The sequence below is a fragment of the Odocoileus virginianus genome, unplaced genomic scaffold (genome assembly GCF_023699985.2).
Source record: "Odocoileus virginianus isolate 20LAN1187 ecotype Illinois unplaced genomic scaffold, Ovbor_1.2 Unplaced_Contig_7, whole genome shotgun sequence".
Lineage (NCBI taxonomy): Eukaryota > Metazoa > Chordata > Mammalia > Artiodactyla > Cervidae > Odocoileus > Odocoileus virginianus.
The window spans coordinates 1,070,651-1,096,708 of record NW_027224324.1 but is presented as its reverse complement, the minus strand read 5'-3'; the positions used below and the strand labels follow the sequence as shown (position 1 = coordinate 1,096,708).

At 40.7% G+C, this 26,058-nt stretch overlaps 1 protein-coding gene and 1 long non-coding RNA gene across 2 annotated transcripts in view; both read right to left on the bottom strand.

The window, feature by feature from the left end:
* Positions 1-1,856: 1,856 nt before the first annotated feature.
* Positions 1,857-3,977, bottom strand: LOC139033892 (uncharacterized). Its single transcript, XR_011486376.1, has 2 exons — positions 3,186-3,977; positions 1,857-3,136 (listed from the first exon to the last, which is right to left on the bottom strand). It is a non-coding gene; the product is annotated as an uncharacterized lncRNA (long non-coding RNA).
* An 895-nt stretch (positions 3,978-4,872) lies between these two features.
* The window catches only part of ANXA5 (annexin A5), a 31,217-nt gene continuing 10,031 nt past the window's right edge, over positions 4,873-26,058 (bottom strand). The window contains exons 3-13 of the mRNA XM_020908309.2: positions 23,282-23,366; positions 21,881-21,975; positions 20,576-20,689; positions 18,926-19,016; positions 16,109-16,188; positions 15,618-15,674; positions 10,286-10,379; positions 9,238-9,333; positions 7,502-7,560; positions 7,176-7,298; positions 4,873-5,999 (exon numbers count right to left, since the gene is read on the bottom strand). Coding sequence (XP_020763968.1) covers positions 5,937-5,999; positions 7,176-7,298; positions 7,502-7,560; positions 9,238-9,333; positions 10,286-10,379; positions 15,618-15,674; positions 16,109-16,188; positions 18,926-19,016; positions 20,576-20,689; positions 21,881-21,975; positions 23,282-23,366 — 957 coding nt within the window. The 3' untranslated portion in view covers positions 4,873-5,936. The remainder of the gene's footprint in view (positions 6,000-7,175; positions 7,299-7,501; positions 7,561-9,237; positions 9,334-10,285; positions 10,380-15,617; positions 15,675-16,108; positions 16,189-18,925; positions 19,017-20,575; positions 20,690-21,880; positions 21,976-23,281; positions 23,367-26,058) is intronic.

Sequence of the window (26,058 nt, the reverse complement as noted above, 5' to 3'; positions counted from 1 at the left end):
ACACACATGCGCACACACACACACTCACACACACACACTCGGGGAAAAACACACACACACACTCGAGGGGGAAAACACACACATGCACGCATGTGCGCACACACACACACTCACACACACACATGCACACACACACGCTTGAGGGGTAAAAAACATCCACAGAGATTTTTGATCTTAAGTATATATTCAAAATCCAGTAATAAAGTATTTTTCCCCCATCTATGTCATCTAAATTAGCTAAGTGAAGTCGTTCAGTCGTGTCCAACTCTTTGCAACCCCATGGACTGGGGCCTACCAGGCTTCTCCATCCATGGGATTTTTCAGACAAGAATACTGGAGTGGGTTGCCATTTCCTTCTCCAAAATTAGCTAATGGTATGTATATTATTTGGAAGTTTCTCTTATACTTGGGATATAGAACATCATTCCTACCCTAACAAAGAGAAAATACTGTGTGTACCACAAAGTATTTTTTGGAAACCATCTGTGGTTGGCAGAAAAATGTCCCCACTCCCAGCAAAAAAAAAAAGTAGTCTATGTCTTAATCCCTGGAATCTGTGACCTCATGTGGCAAAAAAGTATTTGCAGATGTGACTTTGAAACGAGAAGAGGGCCTAAACTACCCAGCCAAGCCCAGTGCAAACAACAGAGGTCCTTCAAAAGAGGGGGAGGAGGGAGTCAGAGACAGAGAAGGAGGTGAGAGATCAGGAAGCAGAAACTGGAGTGAACTGATAGCTGTTTTGAAGACGGAAGGAAGGCCCCAACGTGGAGGAACCCAGGCATCCTCTAGAAGCTGGAACAGACGGGATGGATTCTCCCTATAGCCTCCAGAAGGGGACACAGTCCTGCCGACACCTTGATTTTAGCCCGGTGAGAATGATTTTGGACTTCCAACCTCTCAAACTCTTAAGATAGTAATTTGTGTTATTTTAAGCCACTAACTTCATGATTATAAAGAAAGCTGAGCGCCGAAGAATTGAACTGTGGTGTTGGAGAAGACTCCTGAGAGTCCCTTGGACTGCAAGGAGATCCAACCAGTCCATCCTAAAGGAGATCAGTCCTGGGTGTTCACTGGAAGGACTGATGCTGAAGCTGAAACTCCAATACTTTGGCCACCTGATGTGAAGAGCTGACTCATTTGAAAAGACCCTGATGCTGGGAAAGATTGAGGGCAGGAGGAGAAGGGGACCACAGAGGATGAGATGGCTGGGTGGCATCACGGACTCAATGGACATGGGTTTGGGTGGACTCTGGGAGTGGATGATGAATAGGGAGGCCTGGCGTGCCGCGGTCCATGGGGTCGCAATGAGTCGGACACGACTGAACTGACTGAACAACTTCATATCTGGTATGTATATATTACAAATCAGGTGGATGAGAAATGGAATATTTCCTGCCATATAAGACAAAGGATGTCATAGTCATCAGTGACCGAGGCCCTTCAGTGGGAGCCTTTGAGACCCCAGGGAGACCCAGGAAGGAGGATGAGCTCTGCCATCCAGCAGCCAGTGGAGCACAGTCGCTCCCTGCCGCGAGCGCTGAGGAAGCTCGGGGCGTGAGAGCACAGGGTACTGGCCCCAGAGAGCCAGGGTGCATATCCAAGGCGTGATTTCAGTGAGCCCAGACTCCTGCATCTTCCTGTACAGAGAAAAGCACTAAATTCCTTGAGGATCTGGTTTTCTTTAACAGTAACCCTTTGACACTCAAACTACCTGCCCGTTGTCGCAAGACTATATAACCTGGCTCCCCGCCTGCTGCCTCGACACTCTGGAACAGTTCTCTCAAGGGTTCCCTGAGAGGCTATGGCCTGGGCTTGACGTCTTAAGAATTCCTGCCAAAGAAAACGTAACTCTCGACTTGCAGCTTGTGCGTATTTTTTCAAGTTGACAACAGATATTTTAATTGGTAGTTTAAAACTACCCTTCCCCCCAAAATAGAAAGCTCATGACGGGCTTCAGTGGCAAACCCACCAAACACCAAAGATAAAAGGAAAACAGGAAACTTTTCATACCAGCTCTACACAAGTTCACACAAGATAGGTTAGAAATACTTCTCAATTCATTTTATGAGGGCAGGTTTACTGTGATATCAAAACTAGACAAAAAAGTATTTCAAGAAAACTACAGGTCAGTATCCCACATGAACACAGAAAAATCCTCCAACAAGTATCAGGAAAAAACCCAGCAACACATAAAAATGATAAAGCATTGCTGACAAGTGCAACTGCATCCTGGGAATGCAAGATCGTTCAAGGTTTTAAAATTGTCGACAAAAAGCTGGCGCTCACCAAGGGCATCTGCCATCCGCCTCTGTGGGGACTGGTCCTGCGCGGCAGCTGTCAACCTCTGACATGCCCTGAAAGGAGTTTAGGGTGGACAACAGGGATAAGGCATCTTGTGCTCCAGGAAACCTGGTGAAGCAGTTATTTTCAGGAACTGATTTTATGAGCCCAATGCTTGCATGTCTTCATATCCAATAAAAGCACTAAATCCCGTCGTGGTGACATCAGCTCCTCATCCCTAGCAGAAAACCTTTTGACTGCATGAACTCTCCCTTCACCAGAATCACATAAACTGACCTTCCCCCCTCACCCCACCTCTTTGGCGCAGTCTCTCAGAACCATCTGAGGTGCTGTCTCCGGGGAGGCAGCCCACATTTTGCTCCAAATAAAACTTAACTCACATCTGTCATGTTGTGTATCTTTTTTAAGTCAACAAAATCAGTTGCTGTAATTCACCTTATCAACAGAAAAAGAAGAAAAACCAAGAGTCTGGTTCAAAATGGCGACATAGAAGGATCTTGAATTTATCTTCTCTAACGGACACTAAATCTACAGCTAAGAAGGGAAAATTTTCCTCTGTGGGAGATAAAAAAGAAAAAAAAATGCCTAGCTAAGTGACTCCTATGCATCAGACAAATGAGGAGAAACCTACAATGAAGCCGGGAGGAGAGACTGAGACACAGTCTCACCATAAACCTCCCCCAGCACACTCACTCCGCCCTGCCCCACACTGCCAGGATCTCCCAGGATTAGCTTGCACACTCACTCTGCCTTGCCCCGGAGGATCTCCCAGGACTGCCTGCACACTCACTCGCCTTGCCCCAGAACGCCAGGATCCCCCAGCACTGCTTGCACACTGGTCTGGCGCAGCACTCACAGAGGATCCCCCAGCACTGCTTGCACACTTGGTCTGGCGCAGCAGTCACAGAAGCTGCTGCTCACGAGACACCTCCTGGTTGCCTGGCTCTGCTAGCCACTGGGGCTTACACGCAACTGTCCCACAGGAATGTTACAATCGATCAGTCCTTGACCGGCTCCCCCTGCTCAGAAACAACAGCTTGAAAGGAGGAAGTAAAACTGTCATTATTTACAGATGACATGATACTAAAAAGAAAACCCTGAAGACACTACCAAAAACTGCTAGAATAAATGAATTCAGTAAAGTTACAGGATAAAAAAAATATATACAAAAACCCCTTGCATTTCTGTACACTGTAACAAACTATGAGAAATTAAGAAAACAATCCCATTTACTATTGCATCCAAAAAAAAAAAAAAATTTAGGAATAAACTTAACCAAGGAGGTAAAAATTCTAAGAAACTGTGAAAGAAGTTCAAGAAGACACAAATAAATGGAAAGATATATATTCCATACTTATAGATTGAATAATACTGTTAAAATGTCCATGTTACCCAAAGCAATCTACAGACTCAATGCAATCCCTATCAAAACCTCAATAGCATTTTTCACAGAAATAGAACAAACAATCCTAAAATTTTTATGTAACCACAAGACTCCAAATAGCCAGAGCAATCTTGAGAAAGAAAAACAAAGTTGGAGACAACAGGCTTCCTTATTTTCAACTATATTATACAGCTGTGGTACCAAAACAGTGAGGCCTTGGCTTCAAAGGGCTTCCCTGTGGCTCAGATGGTAAAGAATCTGCCTGCAACACAGAGACCCGGGTTCAATCCCTGGGTTGTGGAAGATCCCCTGGAGAGGGGAATGGCAACCCACTCCACTACTCTTGCCTGGAGAATTCCACAGACAGAGGAGCCTGATATAGTCCACAGGGTCACAAAGAGTTGGACACGACTAAGTGACTAACATTAACTATTGGCATAAAAATAGACATATAGTTTATATAGATCAACACAGCTGACTAGAAAGCCCAGAGATAAACCCAGGGATATATGGTCAATTAATGTTTGACAAAGGAGCCAAGGATATATAGTAGAAGAATAGTCTCTCCAGGAAACGGTGCTGGGAAAACTGGATACCACATATAAAAGAGTAGAACTGGGCCTGCACCATACATAAGAATTAACTCAGAACGGATTAAAGTTGTGAACGCAAGACCTGAAACCACAAGACTTCCAGAAGGAAAACACGGATGGTTACCTCCTTGACTTCAATCTTGGTGATGATTTTCTATATAAAAATATAAATATATGGGGTTACATCCATCAAAAAGCTTCTGCACAGCAAAGGAAACCACCAACAAAATTAAGAGGCAACCTACAAATGGGAGAAAATATTTGCAAATCCCATGTCTGATAAGGGGCTAATATCCAAAATATTGGAGGGTAATATCCAAAATATATGAAGAGCTCAAATAGTAGTAACAACAAAAAATAATCTGATTTAAAAATGGGCAGATGATCTGAATAGACATTTTTCTACTGAAGATATACAGATGGACAAGATATACAGGGCGCGGGGCGGCTCCCCAGGCTCCCTCTCGTCAGTCATCTTAGCCTCCACAGAGCCTCAGGCGGGCTTTCTTATAGTCCCCAGACATGTCCCCCCAAACTCAAACGCACTCCGTTAACCTTCATGACTCACAGAAGCCACAGAATAGAAAACATTACGACAGATCTGGTAACATGTTTTATTCATATGACTTTTCTCCAAGTGCCTCTCACAACAGGAATGTTTGGGTTTTCTTTTTTAGTTTAAGTTTTTAAATCAGCTTTTCCAATAAGCAATAGTGTTAGCACTGCTTTAGCTGATGCCCACATAAACATGCTACCAATAAATGAGAACGGTTAATGGCTTATTACATACTCTGTATGTGCTCAGTTGGTAATTTGTGTCCAACTCTTTCCAACCCCATGGACTGTAGCCCACCAGGCTCCTCTGAGAGTCCAGGGGGTTCTCCAGGCAAGAATACTGGAGTGGGTAGCCACTCCCTTTCCCAAGGGAACTTCTCCACCCCAGCATCTCTTACGTCTCCTGAATCGGCAGGTGGGTGCTTTACCGTCTGAGTCACCAGGGAAACTGCCTCTTCAGGTCCCCCCTCATCCCCCGCTGCACAGGAAATTCATTCTGCAGTGTTGTAGCTCATGCTTTTCAACCAAAAGCCAACTTTTAATAACTTTCGACAATTCAGTTGTCAACTGATAACACTGTCAACTGACCAGCCTGAAAAAAATATATTCTTGTTCAATATGTAAATCAAGTAAGTTTTCTAGACATACACCCACGAGCAATTCAGGAGATGGAAATGTTTATTATTCATTAATCTTTTGATTGCAACTACCATAATTTTTTAGGTTTAACTTGGTAGCAAACTTGATTAATAACACTTCCAGGAGTTCACAATTTCAAGGCTAAGGTTCCGATTAAGGTAATATGGTTATCAATTTAATATAAATGAAGCTTTTTAAAAAGGGTGAAAGCAGTCTGCCTCTTATAGGAAAATATAAATGATCCAGACTTTAGTCCTAGTAACATAAGTACACCTTAGTGCTACAACAGTTAAAGAGAAAGATCTTAACTATCAGAAAGGAGCACCGCTATGCTCTTCTACAACGTGTGTGTTCTGGCCACAGCATGCTAGCGTGAGTAAGGCAGTGTGCGCGGCACGGGCGTGCAGGGTGCGGTGAGCTGCGATGCTGGGCGGACATGGCGCGGGGCGGCTCCCCAGCTCCCGTCAGTCATCTTCGCCTCCACAGAGCAGCAGCAGGGCTTTCTTATAGTCCCCAGACGTGTCCCCCTGAAACCCAAATGCACTCCGTTAACCTTCAGGACTCACAGAAGCCACAGAAAAGAAAACATTAAGACAGATCTGGTAACATGTTTTATTCATACGACTTTTCTCCAAATGACTTTCACTTCAGGGATATTATAGAGAGTATCCTGCTGATGCAACTGATGTTTAACTTTATAATTTTACCCCTTAAAAGCTCAGTCCTATCTAAGACAGTGAAGTATGTTCTTCCCTCCAGTAACACAGAGAACAGGGAAGCTTTTATAACCATGTGCAACTCAAGCCTTCTGAACACATTCTAAGTCTCTGTCACACAGTGTACGTCTGGCTATGGGGGGTGGGCCACGCTGGGACTGCCTGGCTCTATGGCTTTGCCTCAGACAGGAGGGCAAGACACATTTGCCTCTGCTTGTCTCATGCACAGATATGTGTGATAAGTTATGTTTCAAGCTATGAGTCACTGGGAGAACTCGGTAGTACCCATCAGCCAAGCCACATCTCACACACACACACACACAAAGGAAAAACTTGCTCAACTGAAACACTGCTTTGCACACAACCCACATTCCCCTTTATCAAACAGAAAGAGAGAGACAAAGACAGGAAGGAAGGGACGGAGGGAGGGAGGGAGGGAGGAAGGCAAACAAAAGAAAAACTCAAGGCTTCAAGCCAAATTTAATCACAAACCACAGTGTCCCTTGCTTTAAAAGAACAAAAATGAGAGCAATACTTAAGCTCTTTACTTACTCCTAACATGACCTGTTCGGGTCTTTGCTGAACTATGAACCAATACTAGAAACCAGGTGATAACAGACAAGAAAGAAAAGACCGGTAATAATAAAAGAAAGGAGAAACTGATAAAGACAGTTGGAACTGATAAAAGGCAGAAAGAACAAACACTGTTGAGGACAAGACTGGATTTAGTGAGTCATCTGTCACCACTACTTAATAACGCTTCTAAGCTCACCTGGAGCCTCAGTCTCACCAAGAGTCAACCCTTCACTTGGGACCAGCATCTGCACTTCAGGAGACATTATGCTCAATTCTGTACCTCAGAGCTCTAGAAACACCACTAGAATTTTAAAGTTGACAGAAGAATCGGGTTCTCCCATCCGTGTCTTCCACGCTATTTATTGTCCTGCTGAGGATTTCCAAACATAATTTAAAGAAAGGTTTTACTACCTTAATCATGGAATAAAGAGAGGTGGCAAAATTCTTCCTAAACTCCTTCCTAATGTTATACAGATCAATCTCACTTCTGGAAACCACAACTCTGATGAGGGTATGATCATCTGTTCCAGCTCCCTTTAAAAAAGAAAAACAAGACACATATTGTTTAAAAATGTCAATTATAGCATCAAACTCTCCTGAGTTGGGTGAGTCAATAAAGTAAAACAACTTAGTAGAATTCAACCACCTGTTTTAAGGAGGGGAAAAAACCTCAAGGTCTATCCTCTAAAACATATTAGAGAAACAAATTACTTAGAAGATTCAAGGCATGCACTTACCTTCATAGCATAGTAGAGGGTTTCTGCAAGGTAGGCAGGTATACTGCGAATGGATTTCACTAAGAAAATAAATAATATAATGGTCACATGCTATTCTAATGTGAAAAGGATTAAGTAATTAAAATCAGAGGTGTCTTAGGCCTATAGCTCTACTTAAACACAAGTATCAAGTAACACAGGTTAAAGAGCTGCTCATTCACAAGCTGCTCTGATTTCCTTGCTACAGAGTATCTCCACAGACAGCTGCTTGGGGTGGTCTCAGAGTTCTAAAGTCTACACAGAAAGGCATGTAGCACAGGGGATGCTGCAAGATTTTCAACACCCCTTTCTGCTATGACCACCTGTTTGCTGAAATTTTGGCGGCTGGAGCTGTTAAGCCACAACCTTCTTCATCCCCATGAATTACACAAATCTCCTAGGAGTTTTCAATATATTCAAGCAAGTAATGTACAGTATTACCCTATGTAACCTGACAAACCTCAGACTATCTGCCTGTAATCTTAATCTAGGTATTCCCTCTGTATTCTATAATATCCATGGTTCATACAGAGCAGTATGAGACTCGCCCAAAGAAAGAGTATCTTCCCTGAACATGTACACATCTACCGTATGTTAGCACTCCTCAGAACGCAAGTCCACTAGTTTCAGAAACTATCACACAAAAATTCCTCAATATTCAAAAACAGTGAGTTTCCCCCAGTGGTCCAGGGGTTAAGACCCCATGCTCTCACTGCCAAAGGCTTCGGTTCAGTCCCTGGTTGGGGAACTAAGATCCCACAAGCTGCATGGTGTGGCCAAAAAAAGAACAGGAACACTTATACACAAAAATAACAAATCGCTGATTGGAGGCAGTATTTTCTCTTTTCCAATGCTTAAGAAAAACAGCCACTGGTAACTATAACTGTCATAACTTTTATGTGCATTCTATTTTGAACGGTCCATCTAAAAGATTTCTATTAAAATTCATTAACTACAGATTGAAATGAAAGGCTACTGTTAGTGCTGGTTCATGCATACACTGAGCTTATTTTCCAGAAGACAGACGGCACAAAAGCTTCAGCTCAACACCATATACTTGGAACAAACAGCAGACAGAGGTTCACCCCAAACCCATATGAAAACTGGGACAACAGCAAACTCACAAACTGGATTTTCCCTGATCTGGAGAGTATGGAATAATACTACAATAAGCTGCACAGACTCGGTCCTCCAATTTTCCACGTTATTGTGAATATTTAGCTAAAATAAAATTCTAAACTATTTACTCAGGTTAATAACCACTATCACATCTTCCATTATAGCAAAGATACTTTTTCTAAATCAGATCCCAGCTTTCAGTGTGCTTCAAAACTGTGAGAATGGTATTCTAAAGAAAAAACTCCATGGGTATCAGAAATAACATTTACAAGAAAAATGTTTACCTTTTGAGATAATAATGCCCATACTTCAAGTTAACAATGAAATAATATTTTTAATGCCACTTCAAAATGATTTCTAAAAAAAATTCTCTTAGTGTTTCCATAAGATAAAATGAAATAACCAGATGTTTCACTTTTTTGCAACATCAAAGCAGATTCTGAATTGGAAATCTAGGAGTTTGCTTCACCCCCATGTCACGATTAAGCTCTTTTTTTATATAAGGAAATTGATGGTTATTTTTTACAAATAGCTTCAACTGAACAAAATACTTTAGCTCTTAATACCATGAATATTATATACATTATAAAATTACTTACCAACAGCAAGAAGAAGTTGTTCCAAATTTCCAGAAGTCTCTCGGTCAATGGTTTCTTCAATTTGAAACCCTGATATAGTCATGTATTTGTCAAACACTAGAAAACATGGAAACAATTTCTTAATCACATAAGAATCACTCTTTCCAGAAAGAAGATATTTACCCTAACCAGGTACTGTTCGATTAAACACGAATTTCCCCTTTATTCCTGCTGACAAACCGTGATTTTGCTCAGAATCTCAATGTGCCAAGCTCAAAACAACAGATTATAAATGTTCTTCGTTCACTCATTTCCCAGCCCCTCCTTACTAGTTATAACCAATAAGACTCAAAGGTAAATTTGCTGGAGAGGATTCTGAAAAATCTTTCTCTTTCCTTATTAATTAAAAGTAACGGACGAATAGGACTAGTTTACCCTTTCCTTCTTGCTGTGAAAATGGCTCGCATGTTTGGAGCAACATCAGCCATCTTGTAACAATGAGGTACTGAGCATGAGAAAGAAAACCAAAGCGCTGGGGACAGGGGAGCAGAAAACAGAAAGAGCCTGGGTCCCGCCAAACCCACCGAGCAACGCTGCCTACAGACAGCCCTGTCTTAAAGCCACTAGGAGCAGAAAACAGAAAGAGCTTGGTCCCGCAAAGCCAGCCAAGCAATGCTGCCTACAGAGAGCCCCGTCTTAAAGCCACTATCAGCAGGGTTTCCTGTTACTTGCAACTGAACTTACTACCAGAGAGCAGAAATACCGATGAAAACCCAGAGCTGAGCTCTGAGGTACCACCTACAGCTCAGTGATCTGTGACTATGAGTAACAATCTAGTGGCCTGTCTCCCTCGTCACCCTGACAGCAAAGAGCAGAATAGCATCTCGAGTTTTGTAAAACCTCCAATGGCAGCAAAGAGAATTGAGATTCCCCAAGGTCACCAAGGAAGAGAAAAACAAACTAGAATCATTCAGTAAAAGCCTGTTATGTGTCAGGGGCTTTGGCATACTGGCTCTTTACTTTCAAAATTAATCAAAGTACCTGTATCACACACATTTTTATCACTCACCTCTTCTCAAATGAGATACACTTCGTGTTCCAAAGATGGTAATAAACTTTTCTTCATCTGTTCCCCATTTAAGTTCTCCAGCCTGGAACAAAGCCTATAAAAAAATTCAACTTCAATTAATAAATTGTTCTCCCATCTCATTTCCAGGTTCTTAATCACACTTGTGTTGTATTCCCTGAATATTAATCTGCCTGACTCCTATTTATATTTCAATTCTAATGTTTCCTACTCTGAAACTCAGTTCACTAAGTCTGGAGCCACTTCAAAGCTCACCACTGAGCTCTGCCACAGAAAATTAATGGGTCAGAATAATAAAGCAGGATAGCAGTGCTAGGTTAAATGTTTCCAAAGTGTCTACCATGACTTGCAATCATTCAAGAGCAATGATATGTGCGGTGGAAAGTTCTGATTACCTCACTGCTCATACACCCATGTACAGACCAAGAAGGGGTCTGTGATGTGTGTTATGCTTGCTCTGTAGTTGTTCAATAACATATGATAAAACTCCAGTCTCTTTACAACTGAAATTTAGCCAATGCTAGCTACAAAAAGTTTTCCCATTTGTAAGTGATCACACGAATCTTTTTAAAGGTTGTGAACGTAGCACAGTGCCTGGCATACAGCAGGCACTTAACATACATTTGTTGAACAGTTTGAGTGTCTATATTTACTTTTTAACATGCAAAGAATACACTCTTCAATGTTCATATCACTGCTGAAAAAATTACTCACAATCATCATCATTAAATCTGAGTCCACATATTGAGATGATGACAATTCATTAAAAGTCAAAGAATCAGTCTTTATAATGTCTATACTACCCTTTTACTCATTTCAAGCTAAGTATACTATTTCAGCAAGCCAAATGCAATTGCTGAGACTACTACTGAGCTGTCCTTATGCCCACGGGTGGTGAAACAAATGACAGGAGGCGATCAAAGCACATGTTCGGATGTAGAATTTTTGATCACAGTATGTTTTAAGAATACAGGTGATACCACTGCTAGGTCTATTTTCTTTTACACTTCCAGAGAAACATATTCACACCCAATATTGAAATCAACTTATTTTAATGATTAAAATAAACTATCAATCCTGGTCATGTGAGCATGTTCTTCAAAACTAAAAAGTTATTACAAGAGTCTTGCAAGTATCTAAACTTTAGAACCATATCAGGATGCTACATACCTCTTTAGGTAACTTTTTAAATCTAATTACAAAATAACACATTCATTGATAAATTTTATAAAACAGTGAGAAAACATAAGAAAATTTAAATTACCAAGAATTTTCAACTTCCTGAAGATACTGGCTACTACCTCTAGAACGTTTTCACATATAGGTAAGATATACACATACATTAACACTTAAGAGTGGGGAATTACTCACCCTGTACAATAATGCATGCACTGCTGAAGCTCTCCTTTCTTATCAATTGTTTTATATTTCTAGGGTTATTCTCTAGGAGCTATAGCTTGCATGGGACTAACTGGTGAGATGGCTATTTTTAACTACAGTCCTTAATTTTCTTGTAAGAATTATGTTTGGGATCATTATCTAGTCTAAAACCACTACCAGGGGAACCTGGTAGCCCAGGGGTTGACTCAGAACTTCCACAGCAGGGGGTGTGGGTTCCATACCTGGTCAGGAAACTAGGAACCCACAAGCCACCCAGCACATCCAAAGTATTAAAAAAAAAACAAACCAATACTAAATCAATCGTATACAACAATAATGATGGCACCATCAGAGCAATATTTAAGTTTTTAGTTTATCTTATTTTAAGGTAAGGGTTAAGATGAGGCTGCCCTGCGTCCATGGAGCTGGACATCAGCTGAGGGGTCCTCACACTGGCTCAGCCTCCCTCTTCTCTAAGAAGGGGCCTTTCAGTTCCCACAAGCAGGGTGATAACCTTCGGCTCCCATGAAGAATACAGAGGTTTAGGAATCAAAAAAAGACCTGGTCCTTGTATTTATCTCTGTTTGTATTTACTTATCTTAGATGAATTACTTAATCGCTTAAGCCTCAGGGTCTTCAACTACACAGGAATACTATTTCTATAGTTACTGATGGGGATTATATAGCTCACATAATGATTTCACGAAACACTACTAGGCAATCAATAGAAGCAATTCAATAAACATTGATTCCTTTCTCCCTCCTTCGTTTAAGAGCTCAACTTTGTCTTCACAGAAAGTATAAAACAAAGATTTGGTGGGGGAAGAAATAAAATTAGTTCAACATACTAAAAATGTTTTTTAAAAAAGTGAATTATCTACAGAATGTTCAATGCCCAGGTGAATGACTCACCTAGGCTTACCAAATCCCTAAAATAATAGGAAGCTTCTTGGTGCCAGGAATCAGCAGAGAAAACAACTCAAAAGCTTATGAAAGGGCCCTTTAGTTGTCTTGTATTACTCTGAATTATGAAATCTGAAATTCTCACTGGGGCTTCCCGTGTAGCTCAGACAGTAAAGGATCTGCCTGCAATGCATGAGACCAGGGTTCGATCCCTGGGTTGGCAAGATCCTCTGGAGAAGGAAACGGCAGCCCACTCCAGTGTTCCTGCCTGGAGCATCCCGTGGACAGAGGAGCCTGGCGGGCTACTGTCCATGGGATGGCACAGAGCCAGACACGACTGAGTGACTGACACTTTCACTTTCGAGGGATTTACAGGCACACTGCAAGTCTGAGAAGCGCCTCTCCACAGTGCGTGCTCCGAGCAGAGGACTCAGGGAAACGGACGTGAGAATGTCCCGTTCGCACTCCGTGGCCTCCGCCTGCAGCAGGGCTCCCATCACACCAGCAGCCCCGCCCGCTAGTGCCGGCCTCGCTGTGGGCACCAGAGACGGCTGAAGCTGCTCCTCTCACGGTGCCCACGGCCCCGAGAGGCATCCAGAACCCCCTCCTGAGACTCAAGAGCGTGAGGACCAGCACGGCTCCTACAACGCCCGCCTGCAAGGCACAGGGCTCACCTCAACAACGCGCAAGGCCCTAACGTCAGGGAGCACGCGTGTGGGGGCTGCTTCAGCTTTGTTCCCTCAAGGCCAAGGTGGAGCTAGAGCTTTCCCTCCAACCTATATTTAATAAGCACATTTTAGGGAGGGAGAAATAAGAGACAGGAACTATCAGATAAGAACAGCAAGACTGTGGTCTAGTGAGAGAGGAAGGGCTTCAGAGTCAGATAAGCCCAGGGGGAAATTCCAGCTCCACTGCGGCTCAGTGGGGGCCACGGGCTTGTTCCTCAAAGCCCTGAGCGCCAGCTTCCTCGTTTACAGACTGGAACTGATGCCCTCTCTGTTGGAGTGATGCGCTGGTTCACTCGTGAGTTCTCTACTGAGCGCTGATCCTATGCCCTGGGTGGGCACTCAGGTCAACGGGCAGCTTCCAGGTCAGGCGGCACGGCCGTGACAGGGAGCTGGAGATGCTCCCGCCTCCCCTGCAAGGAGCTCCAGCACACACCTGGGCTTCGGGCAGGGCGACCTGGGAAGAGCTAACAGGAGGACCGAGCCCTCAAGAGGAATGAGGTGACAGAGCGGAGACGGGGTGGGAGGAGAAGGCTGGAGGCGTAAGAGAGTGAGACAGATGATAAAACCACATTTAGGGGCCTGAACTTTATCCTGCAGACACTCAGCTCCACTGAAGGTTTTTAAGGTTTTAAACAGAGATGGGTGACAACAGGCTTGAATTTTATAAGGGATAATGAGGAAAACGTCAAATGCTTCACAGACAGCCCTCCGCACACATTCATTTCCTTTCCTTTTCCTTCTCCAGCCACAGACATGATAGCATCCTAACACCATACCGAAATCAACCCAGTTTAGATTAGAATAACATTCCCCTCTTTTCTATTAACAAAGTCAGATTACACATCCAAAAGCTGCTTCACAGGGAACAGTCAACTGCAGGAGTGAATATAGCTTTTCCCCTTTCAATGGTGAATAACTAACAATCAAAATTTTATATTTTATTACAGGCATACCTCTTTATTGCATGCTTTACAGATATTTCATTTTTCACAAACTGAAGGTTTGTAAACAACCCTGAGTCAGGCAAGTTTACCAGAACCATTTTTCCAACAATATTTGCTCACTTTTGTCTCTCTGGGTCACATTTTGGTAATTCTCACAATATTTCAAAACTTTTTCATTATTATTACATTTGTCATGGCGATGTGTGATCAGTGACCTCTGATGTTACTATGCAGTTGTTTTGGCATAGCAATGAAGTATTTTTATTTAGGGCTTCCAAGGTGGCACAGTGGTAAAGAATCTGCCTACCAATGCAGGAGACACAGGTTCAATCTCTGGGTGGGAAAGATTCCCTGCAGAAGGGAATGGCAACCCACTAGTATTCCTGTCTGGAGAATCCCATGGACAGAGAAGCCTGGTGGGCTGCAGTTCATCAGTTTGAAACGAGTTGGACACAACTTTGCAGCTGAGCTTGAGCACTGTTCATCTGGGAGAGAGACACTGTTTTTAGATATCATGCTATTGCACACTTACTGAAGTATCGTGTAAATGTAACTTTTATATGCACTGAGAAACCAGGACAATTTCTGTAACTTGCTTTATTTTGATAGTCAGTTTAGGGTGGTGGTCCAGAATCAAATCCACACTATCTCTGAGGTAAGCCTATATGGGGAATGTGACCAGAGAGACAGGACTGTGGTATGTGCTTCTAGGAGGCCAAGTAATTCCTTTAACATTTTCCAGTTTTCAGGTCTCATGTTTCAAATTTCCCAACACTTATTTCCTACATTTGACTCCTTTACAAACCACATTCAGACTATAATGGGATTTAAAAGCATAACTTAAATACAAAAATTTAATTAGGAAGTCGCTAAATAGCAACTGAGGAAAGGACAATTCTATTTACAATTCTATCAAAGAAAAGGAGGTGGGATCTTCAAATACTACAATAACATGTCATCTCTTACATAATAAAACACCATTTATCACTAAAATACTTTATTTTTTCTTCTTTGTCCTTTCCTGCCAGAAACTGACTGCCACATGGCCGGTAGCATTCATAACACCTGGTTTTCCTATAAAATTCTCTATTTTGGGAGCATTTCATAATCTAAAAAAAAGTAACACATCCGGGTGGAATTCAATATTTACATGAAATTTATTTCTTTTGTTTCAGCTTTGGGATAAAATATGTTGTTGCCCAGATCAAAACGAGCGACATTGACTTACATGTGTCTTGTGATTTGTAAATAACCCGTTAGGTTACTTTTAGATGCTATTATAAGATATTATGGTTTTCCATTAGCATGGCTTTCTTCTCATTTATGTCATAATAAAGTCATCACCTAAGTCTCACTTACCTGAGCATCTTGTTCAACCTGTGCTTCATCAATTCTAGTGTCAGGGTCTCTATTAGCCTAGAAGAGATATGTCACATTATTGGATGACATGAGCATTTTCATTAAAAAAAAAATAACAGTTCCACCAGATGGTTATGCACATAAAGCTTTTTCTCTTAGGAATAATATGCTTTTATTAAGATCTTACCAATTCTGCAATATTTTAGATTATCACACAAGCACTGTTCAAAACCAACCTAACCCGTTTGGTTTTAAAATCTATGAATAAAAGAGGACAGTGGTATTAAAAAAAAAAAAAAAGCAGCTATGAGTTAGCTATTAAGAATTCAGGTCAGATATGGTGAAACACAAACAAACACTGGCACCACACAGCCAGAATCAAGCAAGTACCAGAAATAATTAAAAGAATTTCAAGTGACCTTACTTAACCAATTTCAGAGTAGTCCAGCTTCAGATTTTTAGTCAAACCACAAATAGTCTCTAGCCAATACCTGAAGGAGGACCACCAACATCCTCTGGTAGTACCCTGAAGTATCGCCCACCACATCATCTTCCAGGCTCGAGCCATATTCTGCAACAGAATAATGTCACTTATTTACAGCTTCTGTCAACTAGAAAAGGATATCTTGCCGCATGAATCAAATGGAAGACACATGAATCAAATGGAAGACACATGAAGGAAGAAATATTTGATTAGCGTAACAGCTTACCCTTCTCTGAGTGCCCTACAGACTGAAGGGTAAATGCTTTGAGTGAGAGGCTGGATAAAAACAAATAGTCTCCCAAGAGCATTTGGTTCAAACTTAAATCATGACTTAATCATTTAGAAACGCTCTCAACCAATGCAGTTATTAATCTGTAGATACCGGATGGTGCTGGAAAGCCTCTAAAATATAATCAATCTTAATTTCAAATTTTTGCTTTGCTCTCCTTTCAAATGTTTTACATGATTTATCTCCTAAGGTCTCCCATTCTCTAATATTCTGAGTTTTTTTCCTTTAGGGAATGGCTTTTCCCTAACAAGATATTTCTCCTCTGCAACAGAGTTATTTCTGAGAGACAACAGGGATATTTTTAAATATGTCTTCCCCCTCTCTATTTCCAGCTGTTCAACATAAAACCACAGCAAAGGGGAGAACCAGGATTTGCACAAGTCTAGAGACACCCTTCACTGTCTTTCAACCAGCTGCTATTAAAGGAACAGCTACTGAAGGTACTGAAAGTGAAAGCCTGTCGCAATCCCATGGACGATACTGCACCAGGCTCCTCTGTCCATGGAATTCTCCAGGCAAGAATACAAGTAAGCTGCCATTTCCTTCTCTGGGGGATCTTCCCAACCCAGGGATCAGACCTGCATCTCCTGCATTGACAGGCAGATGCTTTACCACTGAGCCACCCTGGAAGCCCACTGAAGGTGTTACTCCAAGGCATTTAAATATGTCATCATTATTTGAAAGGAGACAAACTTTAAAAGCTTGAAACTTCTACTTCTAGAGGTACAAAAGAGATATATATCTATTTCAATCAGTTGCTCAAATACAAAACTTTGATGGAATTTTTTATTCCTTCCTTTACTCCAACACCTATATAAAAATATATATATATATAAATATATATAATCAACCAACAGATGCTTTTAATTTCTCCTCTCTCTGATTTATTTGCCTCATACCTCCCACCAACCTAGGTTGAGCCACAACTGGCCAGCTTACCTGCCCTAATATAGCTACCTAATCAGTCTCTTAACTCAAGTCTCCTCCCTCCCTCAACTGTTCCTTTTGTCCACCATCCATTCAGGAGCTTACAGTGCCTTTAAAGCATGCCCAGGCTCCTACTCTAGTCCTAGGAAACCACCTGTGCCAGAGCCTGACCACAGCTGTTCCATTCAGCTTATCCCCGCACCACCAGGCTCTCCCCGTCCCTCAACCGTCTCCACACCGTGGCAGTCAGGGGGCGCACCGTGACCAAAAGCGCCCACTTCACCCATGCAAAGCCTATCCCGTCCGGGAACTCTGGCTCAGCGTCTGGCTGCACCGTGAAGCCTCCCGTAACACCCAAAGCCACAGTGACTTCTCTTCTCTGAATGAATTCTTGCATTAAACATGTTTTCACCTTCCCAGCCTTTAACTCTTGAAGCTTTTCTAAGTCACGTCACCCCTAACCAGACTGCAAACTCCTTGAGAACAGGAGCATCTTTTGCATCCTTCATGACAGCCAGCACACTGCTGGGCACAGAGCTAGGGTACACGAACACAGGGGCGGGAAGGACCCCACAGCTACTACGCTCTCAGGGCACCGCGTCTGCCATCCAGCAGTACAAAGCCTCACTCATCGGAGTCAGCATCCCCGCAAAGAGATATCTGAATGCTGTATGAGGCAAGACTCAACAGCGATCAGCTGCAGCTGAGATACACATATCCCCTTTGCTTCAGTGGCCTGGACCTATCCAACTACAAAAACAGGAGCAGGAAAGAGAGATCCAGCACTTCAAAAGGTCATTATTTAGCTGCCACAGATTTCACAGTGCTAACTAGCTGGGTTCCAGTGTCACTTCTAAGACGAACAAACTAACGGCAAAGCAGGGACCTGTTTTCCAAGCGGCAGGCACTAGGCCTGGAGGCCTGCTGACTGAGCCGACAACCTGGATGGTCTGACCCTCCTCCGTCAGGAGAGGGCAGGGTCCTCTACGGAAAATCTGATGGGAAAAGAACTCTCTACTTCTACTTTGCATTACATTCTTTTGGTTCCATTAACAGGCTATGCTTCAGATCAAATCAAAGATTTTTTTTCCACACACACACAAAAATTTATTAAAAAATATATATATACCAAAAAGAAGAGTCAAAATGCAGAGGATTCAAGTACTGTCTTTAGCTAAAACAACGTACATGTACTCAGACATTATCACCTCTAATTTGAGCGAGGTTTCCTTTTCCTTTTCAGTAACTTTTAACTTCTACTAACATAAAACAATTTTTTTAAGGAAGAAAGACCACTTACATTTTAAATTTAGTGTTAAAGAGACAACCTGTATATTCCTACACTGACTGTAAATCCTGTGTGAAAATCAGCTCCATCCTCATCAGAAGGTTCTTACAAATACTAAAATAGTTACAGGTACAGAAAAAAGGTAGTCTTTTCCTACTGAAAAAGAAACTACTTAGAATTGTTGATTATTTGTTTATTCATTCATTAACTCATCCATTAGTGTATGCCCTACCTCCTGGAACTCTAAATAATTGCATTCACTTTAAAATAATGAAACAGTGACAGTAGAAATGAAGGAAAATATAATTTGAAACATTTACCTTCTTCATAAACTTGTTTTATGGCTCTCAATTCTTCAGGGGTCCTTGAAGCAATAATTTCTGTCAGGACTTTTTCATTTGTCCCAGCTCCCTGTTTGGAGATTTATTTTTTATAGGAAAAAAAAAAAATAAACAACATGCTAATAAGATTAAAAAGAAAGTGATTATTCCCAGAATAGCTGTTATTCAAATTGCAAAAATATGGAAATATTATCCAACATAACATTCATTTCTTGTATATGGGTTCTATTAGTTATAGAAATACAAAATTTCATATTAATTTCTTTCTAAAGACAATTTTATCATTTTTGTCTAATAAACAATGTTTACTGTATGTTATGCGTATACATAATAAATAACAGATCACATAAACTTGTAATTTTATCAGTTTAATTCTAAATAGTTTAAAAATGAAACATTTTAATGAAACAGGAAATAAAAATGGTAAGATATTAAAATAAAAAATTTACATAAATTTACACAGATGAACACTGAGACTTAAATCATATGTACCTCAAAGCATAAGCAACTCTGCCCTCAAATTAGGTGCTCTATGGATCACAGGGAAACTCTATAATGAAGGTAACAATAAATGTGGCATGGCTTAGTTATGAGGAACCAGTTACTGGATCAGTATAAAGGAACCGGCATTTGCTGTCTGTAGTTTTGACGAGTAATTGTAGTTTGTTTTCCTTCCTGATAAAAGTCTTATCTACACTGTTAAACTAGAAGATACAAGCAATGACACAGCTGAACTTAATTTTAAAAGATAACATACTGAAGGCTTAATTTCTTTATATTTCTGTTTCTTTACCAAAAATGAAACACTGAAAAAAAAAAAAGGTTTATGCTCTGGCAAAATTTTAGCTACTATTAACATTTCAAAAGGCCGAAAAAAGATTTTCTTTATTCCAGAGAATCACTGTAAGAAAATGAAGCAGCAAAGAAACTTTCTCACTTGACAAGCCCTCTCTTCCCTTCACCTGAGCTACATGATGATCTCACTCTTAATTTCAGTTTGCCCATTCAAAACCTAAATACTAAGGACTGAGCTACTTCTAGTCCCATATACCTAAACAAATGATTCAATGTAGTCATATTTTATACAACATTCCAAACACCAGGCAAGGGAATATACATTTAAGTTACTCGCTACAATGACATTATATCAAGCTTACCAGCTGCTTCATTTTAGTATTCAGAAGTACAGGAAAGTACAAAAGGGTATTAGAAAATCTTTCTTATCTCAAAGTCTCAAAGTTCTCTTCAAAACTTCATCTTTTAAGCTAAAACTATTGACAATATTGTTGCCTAATCGGGTAACTTTCCAAACTAAAGGACTGAATAACTAATCTGTAACATTTTGAAAATATATCTCAAAATTAGGAAACAAGCATGAAATAAAGCATAAAAGCCTGTAAAATATATTAAAACTTTTAAAAAACACTATCATTGAGTTAACTATACAAAAGGGTTAAATAACACACTTGTCATTTTTTCCCTCCTTCTCTTATTGCCTCCTACAATTCTGTCCTTCAAGAAACCCTCAGTGAAATCAATTTGTTTTAATATAAAAAACACCATCAAGTAATTACCAACACAAAATATTATTATACATGACAGGAATGTTCCTTGCACTCATCTTTTTACCTTAAGAGCATGCTTCAGTTCATAGGCATCATAAAGCCGAGAGGGTTTCATCAGAGCCACGATTAATTTTTCAAATTTTCCAGTCAGTTCTGATTTCAGGTCATCCAGAAGGTCCTAGTACACAGAAAATATAAAGTTGTGAACAAGGTAGAAACTTTAAGGAGATTCTTCTTAAATATGAACAACAGCCCTTTGCACCAACGAATTCTTTACGTTGCTATCTCCAAGTAGAAGTAAGATGCATGAGCTAAATAATACCCTAGAGCTTTGCATGATGTACTTTTAACACCTGACCTGCGACTTGAGCAAAGTAAAGACACTCATGTGTCAAGATATTTGTTTTTAAGATGTTTTTCTTACTTTCAGAGATTTTAAAAAATGACTGTTTTTAAAGAAAGCTAAAAATATTTTTAAAATACTGTTCTGAGAACCCTGTCTATTGCAAAAAAATACTCCCCCCCAAAAAAAAATCATCAATGCATTTTACAAGGAACAAAATTTGACCTATTGAATCTAAACAAAACATGTTTTCTCCTCTCTCCATATCTAAATATTTTAATACAAAACATACGATGTTCTAATACACAACAGATTATGTATTCCAGGACCTAACAGCTTATGTTCATTACTATGCCCCTGACCACTGCAGGACAGCTGCTATTATGGGGAACTTGTCTGTGTAATTTTGAAGATAAGAGCAGTACTTTGCATCCATTTCAGTTTCAGGACACAGGCAACCAGAAGTTGTATTTAAAATACTTTCTTTTTTTCCCCTTTTTGTTTCTTGAAATAATGAAAATAAATTGTCAGAATAACAAAAGTACATTCACGTTTTCATGTCTGTACTAATTCACTTAGTAACAAATTTAGTTTTTAGTTTGAGTTGTTAATCAAGTAAGCACATTTAAACCAATGAATTAAAATTCATTTATTAAAACATCCCTCCAACGGAACCAGACTGTGACTGCATCGTAACAAAAGACGCTGCGATACAGGTTTACACCTGGGAGATAACACACCAGTCCTGTGTGTGAGACACAGAAGGCAAGGGGGCTGTGAGCACCATGAGAGCTTTCAGCAACTTCATGGTGTCAAGCAAGGGAAATCCACCCCATGAAGGTAAGCTGGGTGAGCATCTTAACCAACAGCTCACAACTAAGAAACTAGAAAAGGAAAAAGGAGGAATAGGATATCAGGATCATAAAATAAATGATATTTACAAAAGAATATCAGGAGATTTTCAAACAAGTCTTAAAAGATAAAGCTGCTCTCACAATTCTACCTTGGGATGAAGTATGGTCTTACCCTGCCAAACAGAGTTTTAAAAGCCACAGCAATCTCCTGGCGCTGAGCATTACTGCGGGATGTCAACAGAGTCAGGATGCTCTCCTCATCCGTGCCTGCAATTACGTTCGAACCATTACACCTTGGCTCCGGTGCCCCTTCTCTCAAAAACCTTTGTAACCAGATCCCCAGTCATTCCAATTCCTTGCCTCATAAAAAATATTTTATTAAACCATTTATTAAAATGCAAAATTTACAATATGAAAATGTTATTATTTCCAACAATGCATACTACCCCTAAACATGATAAAGTAGATGCAAAAATTCTCCTCATTTTTTAAAAACTAATGCACTTTGTTGCAACCAAAGTTATTCAAGTAACACTTCTTCACAAGGCACAATGTATTGGGAATTATAGGATAATGAGAAAGGAGAAAAGATACAGACCCTGGTTTCAAGTTACAAACAACGTAGGGAAAAAAAAAATACAAATAATTGCAAGCTAAGGTAGAATGTGACAAGATCTTAGGAGAGGTTCAGGTGTTAAATGGGGGTTCAGAGGAGGTTCTCTAAGCTGACAAGTGGTAGAAGACAGTTTTGGGAAAAGCTTCTTGGAAAAGGTAAATCCCACCCAAAAGGGTCTTAAGCATGAAAAGATTTTGCCAGGCAGTGACATAAAGGAAGAAAACTGGCTTTTAGAATTCAGGGAAAGCTCAGCAGTAGGAAGACGCAGGTCTTTCCTGAAGAGGTGATCACCGGGGAGCAGCTGGATCAGGGGACACGGCTGGGTCAGGGGACACCCCAGGTGGTGATGTGAGCTGGCGGAGAAAGAGGGCTGGAGCACCAGGGAAGTCCGTGCACCTGACCCCGCTACAGCAGGAGACCTCACGAGACGCTCAGAACGCAGAGCGCTGGGTCAGAGCATCAGGTCTGAGGAAGATGGAGCCCTTCACAAGGACGTTAGTGTAGGAGGAGTCTGAGGACCAGGGGAGCAGCTATCTGTGGGAATTCCCATGGTGAGAGGTTTCCAAAAGGGCAAAAAAGAAAAAAAAAAAAAAAAAAAAGCAGAAGAGAAGACAGTGGGATGCAAGACACTCAGGGAACCAGACATCTGACCGGACACTGAGAGCAAAGGCTGCATGGCTCACCACCCTCAGAGACGTCTGCCTGTCGACTCAATCAGCTGCTGTGCGGGTAAAGCTGAAAAGCTAAAAATACAGAGGCTGAATCTAACTCCTGTCCAGGTCTACAGACTGAATACTAGGGATGGTTAGTCATTATTTTTGTTATCTTAATTACCTACTCCTTCTATGTACATTCAGCTCAAAATATTCTAAAATTAGTCTTACTGTAAAACAAGGCATTTTGTTCAGAAAAACAAGTGTCACATTTTTTTTAGAACAAAAAGAAGGCTGAATTTACCCAAGCCTTTCATGGCCTTCCGGAGAGTTTCTGCATCAGCCCGCTCATCAAATCCAGGGAAGTCAGTCACGGTGCCTCTGAGAACCTGGCACGGGAACATTTTTTATTATTAATGGTGTGACTAAGACCACAAACAGCATAAACTTTCTCTGTCTCATGTTCAGACTTTGCATTAATTTGGTAAGATGCACAGCTTCACCTGAAGTGGGAGATACACCCTGACAACGTGGATCAGCAGTGCACGGGTTCGGGGCACAGCTCTCCTGGCCATTGGCACTCCCGGGAGTGGGAAGGCTGGTGTCCCGCCTTCAGGCACTGTCCCAGGGATCCAGCCCCACCAGCGCCTCCCGGTTCACGGAGCGCACCTCCTTACAGGCTTCTTTCCCAGTCAGTCTCTCATCACTTTGGTCTGCATGCACGCTCAGCTTGTATTAGAATTTGATGCCTTACCCTAAGCACTCAACTCTAAGCGATGCTCTTAACGCATCTAGTCCTATCTCAAGGATTTGAAGATTCAGCAAAACCTGAAAAGATACTCAGTTGCTCATGTGCCCGAAGAATACAAATTTCTGAATTCAGAGTTTTATAAAGATAGATTAGAATTATAAATTATAATTTATATTTTATAAATTATATATATATTATTTATATATAAATTATGTTTATATATTTTATATGTATAAATAAATATATATTTCATACATATTTATGTTTATATAAATATATTTATATATTTATTGATATATTTATATATATTATAAAATTTATATATTTATAAATATATAAAAATTTATATTATATAAGATATTAAAATTTATATATTTATAAATATATTAAATATATTTATATACTAAATATATTAAATTATTTACATTAAATATAAATATATAAATATATGTAATATATATTTATAAATTATAAATATTCTATTTATAAGATTTCCTATGTTATCATATCATATATAGTACTTCTAATCATCCAAGTATTTTATTTTTAAAAAAGTTTATAATATCATTAGATCTTTAGAATCCAAAGGCTTTACTAATCCTGAGCCATAAATTTTTATCTTGTGATAAAAGGAGGCTCCTAGGATTTATTTTTACCAATAAATATTCCTGAAGTACCTCACAATTCCTGGCAAGGTTCCATCTAAAACTGAGAAATAAAGAGCTACAAGGAGTGGAGGTTGAGAATGCTTGTCAGGTTTACAATCACTCATATTTTATTATGAAGGCATGGAAGCGCAATCTCCTACAAGGAAAAAAATTTATCTTCCACCTTAACATCCAATTGCTGCATTTGCCAACAATATGAGAACACCAACCAACCAACCAACCAACCAACCAAATAAAAGATGACAAAAAAAGACAGCGCTATCCTTGGGGAAGGACTTCCGCGGGACACAGCAGCAGAGGCCAGCTTGGTGACCTCTCTTCAGTGGACTGAATTACACCCCCTGAAGTAGCACTTGAGATTCAGGACACAGATTGTCTCCTTGACCAAACTTTAGACAGAAACCTCAGAGCCTTCCTTTCGACAAGTGCTGGCATCAGCCTGCCAAGCCCAGTTGCACAAGAATCTTGCTGAGTCAGTTTACAGAGAATCCCCCCGATACTTAGTAACTGTTCAAGTCCCTCCTCTTCCATCTTTGATGTATGAATCTGTGGGCTGCCTTTAGCAAGAATCCTGAGGCCAGTTCAGAAAGAATCCTCTGCCCCTGATGTCTCCTCTTAGGAACTCCCCACCCACTGGCACCCTCAGTCTGCTCACTGGTTACACATCCCCAGCCGCCTCTGCTCTATTTGCACTTGAACCCAATCTCTCTCTTCTACTGAAATAGCCATGACCCTTACTGCAATAGTCTTGAAAGTCTTCCTTACATGTTAACAACTACGAGAATAATTTTTTAACAGTAGTTTTTTCTCATTCAAGGCAAGAAGAAAGATTCTTCTTTCCTCTAAACAGAGTTAGCCTTGAGAGAACCTACAGGAAGACCTTAGTGCTATAATGATGTGGCCAAAAGTATATAATCCCCCCCCCCAAAAAAGTATATAATCCCATGGAAGAGATGTTCCCCAGTTTGATCTCCCAACCTAGAGTATTGACTGGTAGCAACTTTCATCCCCACCCCTACCCTCTCCTCACATGGAAAACAATAATTTGTGGACCTAGCTTGAGTGTGTAGGGAAGAGAAAACTCCCCTGCCCAACCTGGAGGAGGAACTGATGATGGAACATGATGTCTACTCAAGAAAGACAAAGAGTCTTCTCCCTCTCCCCACTTTTCCTCTGATTATAAAACTGCAGCCCAGTAAATTCTCGCCATGGCATTTCTCCCCCATCCTCTTGTAAACCTCACAAGCATTCTATTCTAATAAATCACTTCTCATCTGTCACTTTACCTCTCACTGAATTCTCTTCCACACTGAGACATAGAGGACTATGGTAACCCGAGCTCTTCAGACCCCATAAATGACACAGGATGCTTTCTTTCCCAGATACCGGGCCCTATTATCTCTTCATCCGGCTGTTCCTGAGTTGTATCTTTTTATAATAAACCAGAGATCTGTAAGTAAAACGTCTCTGAGTTCTATAAGCCAATGATGTGGTCACTGGAAATCCCAATCTACAGGCAGTCAGTCGGAAGCACAGGTGACAGTCTGGACTTGCAACTAGCATCTGAAATAGCTGAATACCGGAAGCCTAAAGTGGTTCAATGTAATTACAAAAAGAACATTAGGTTGGGAGAAAAACTGGTAAGATTTGAGGAAACGGCCT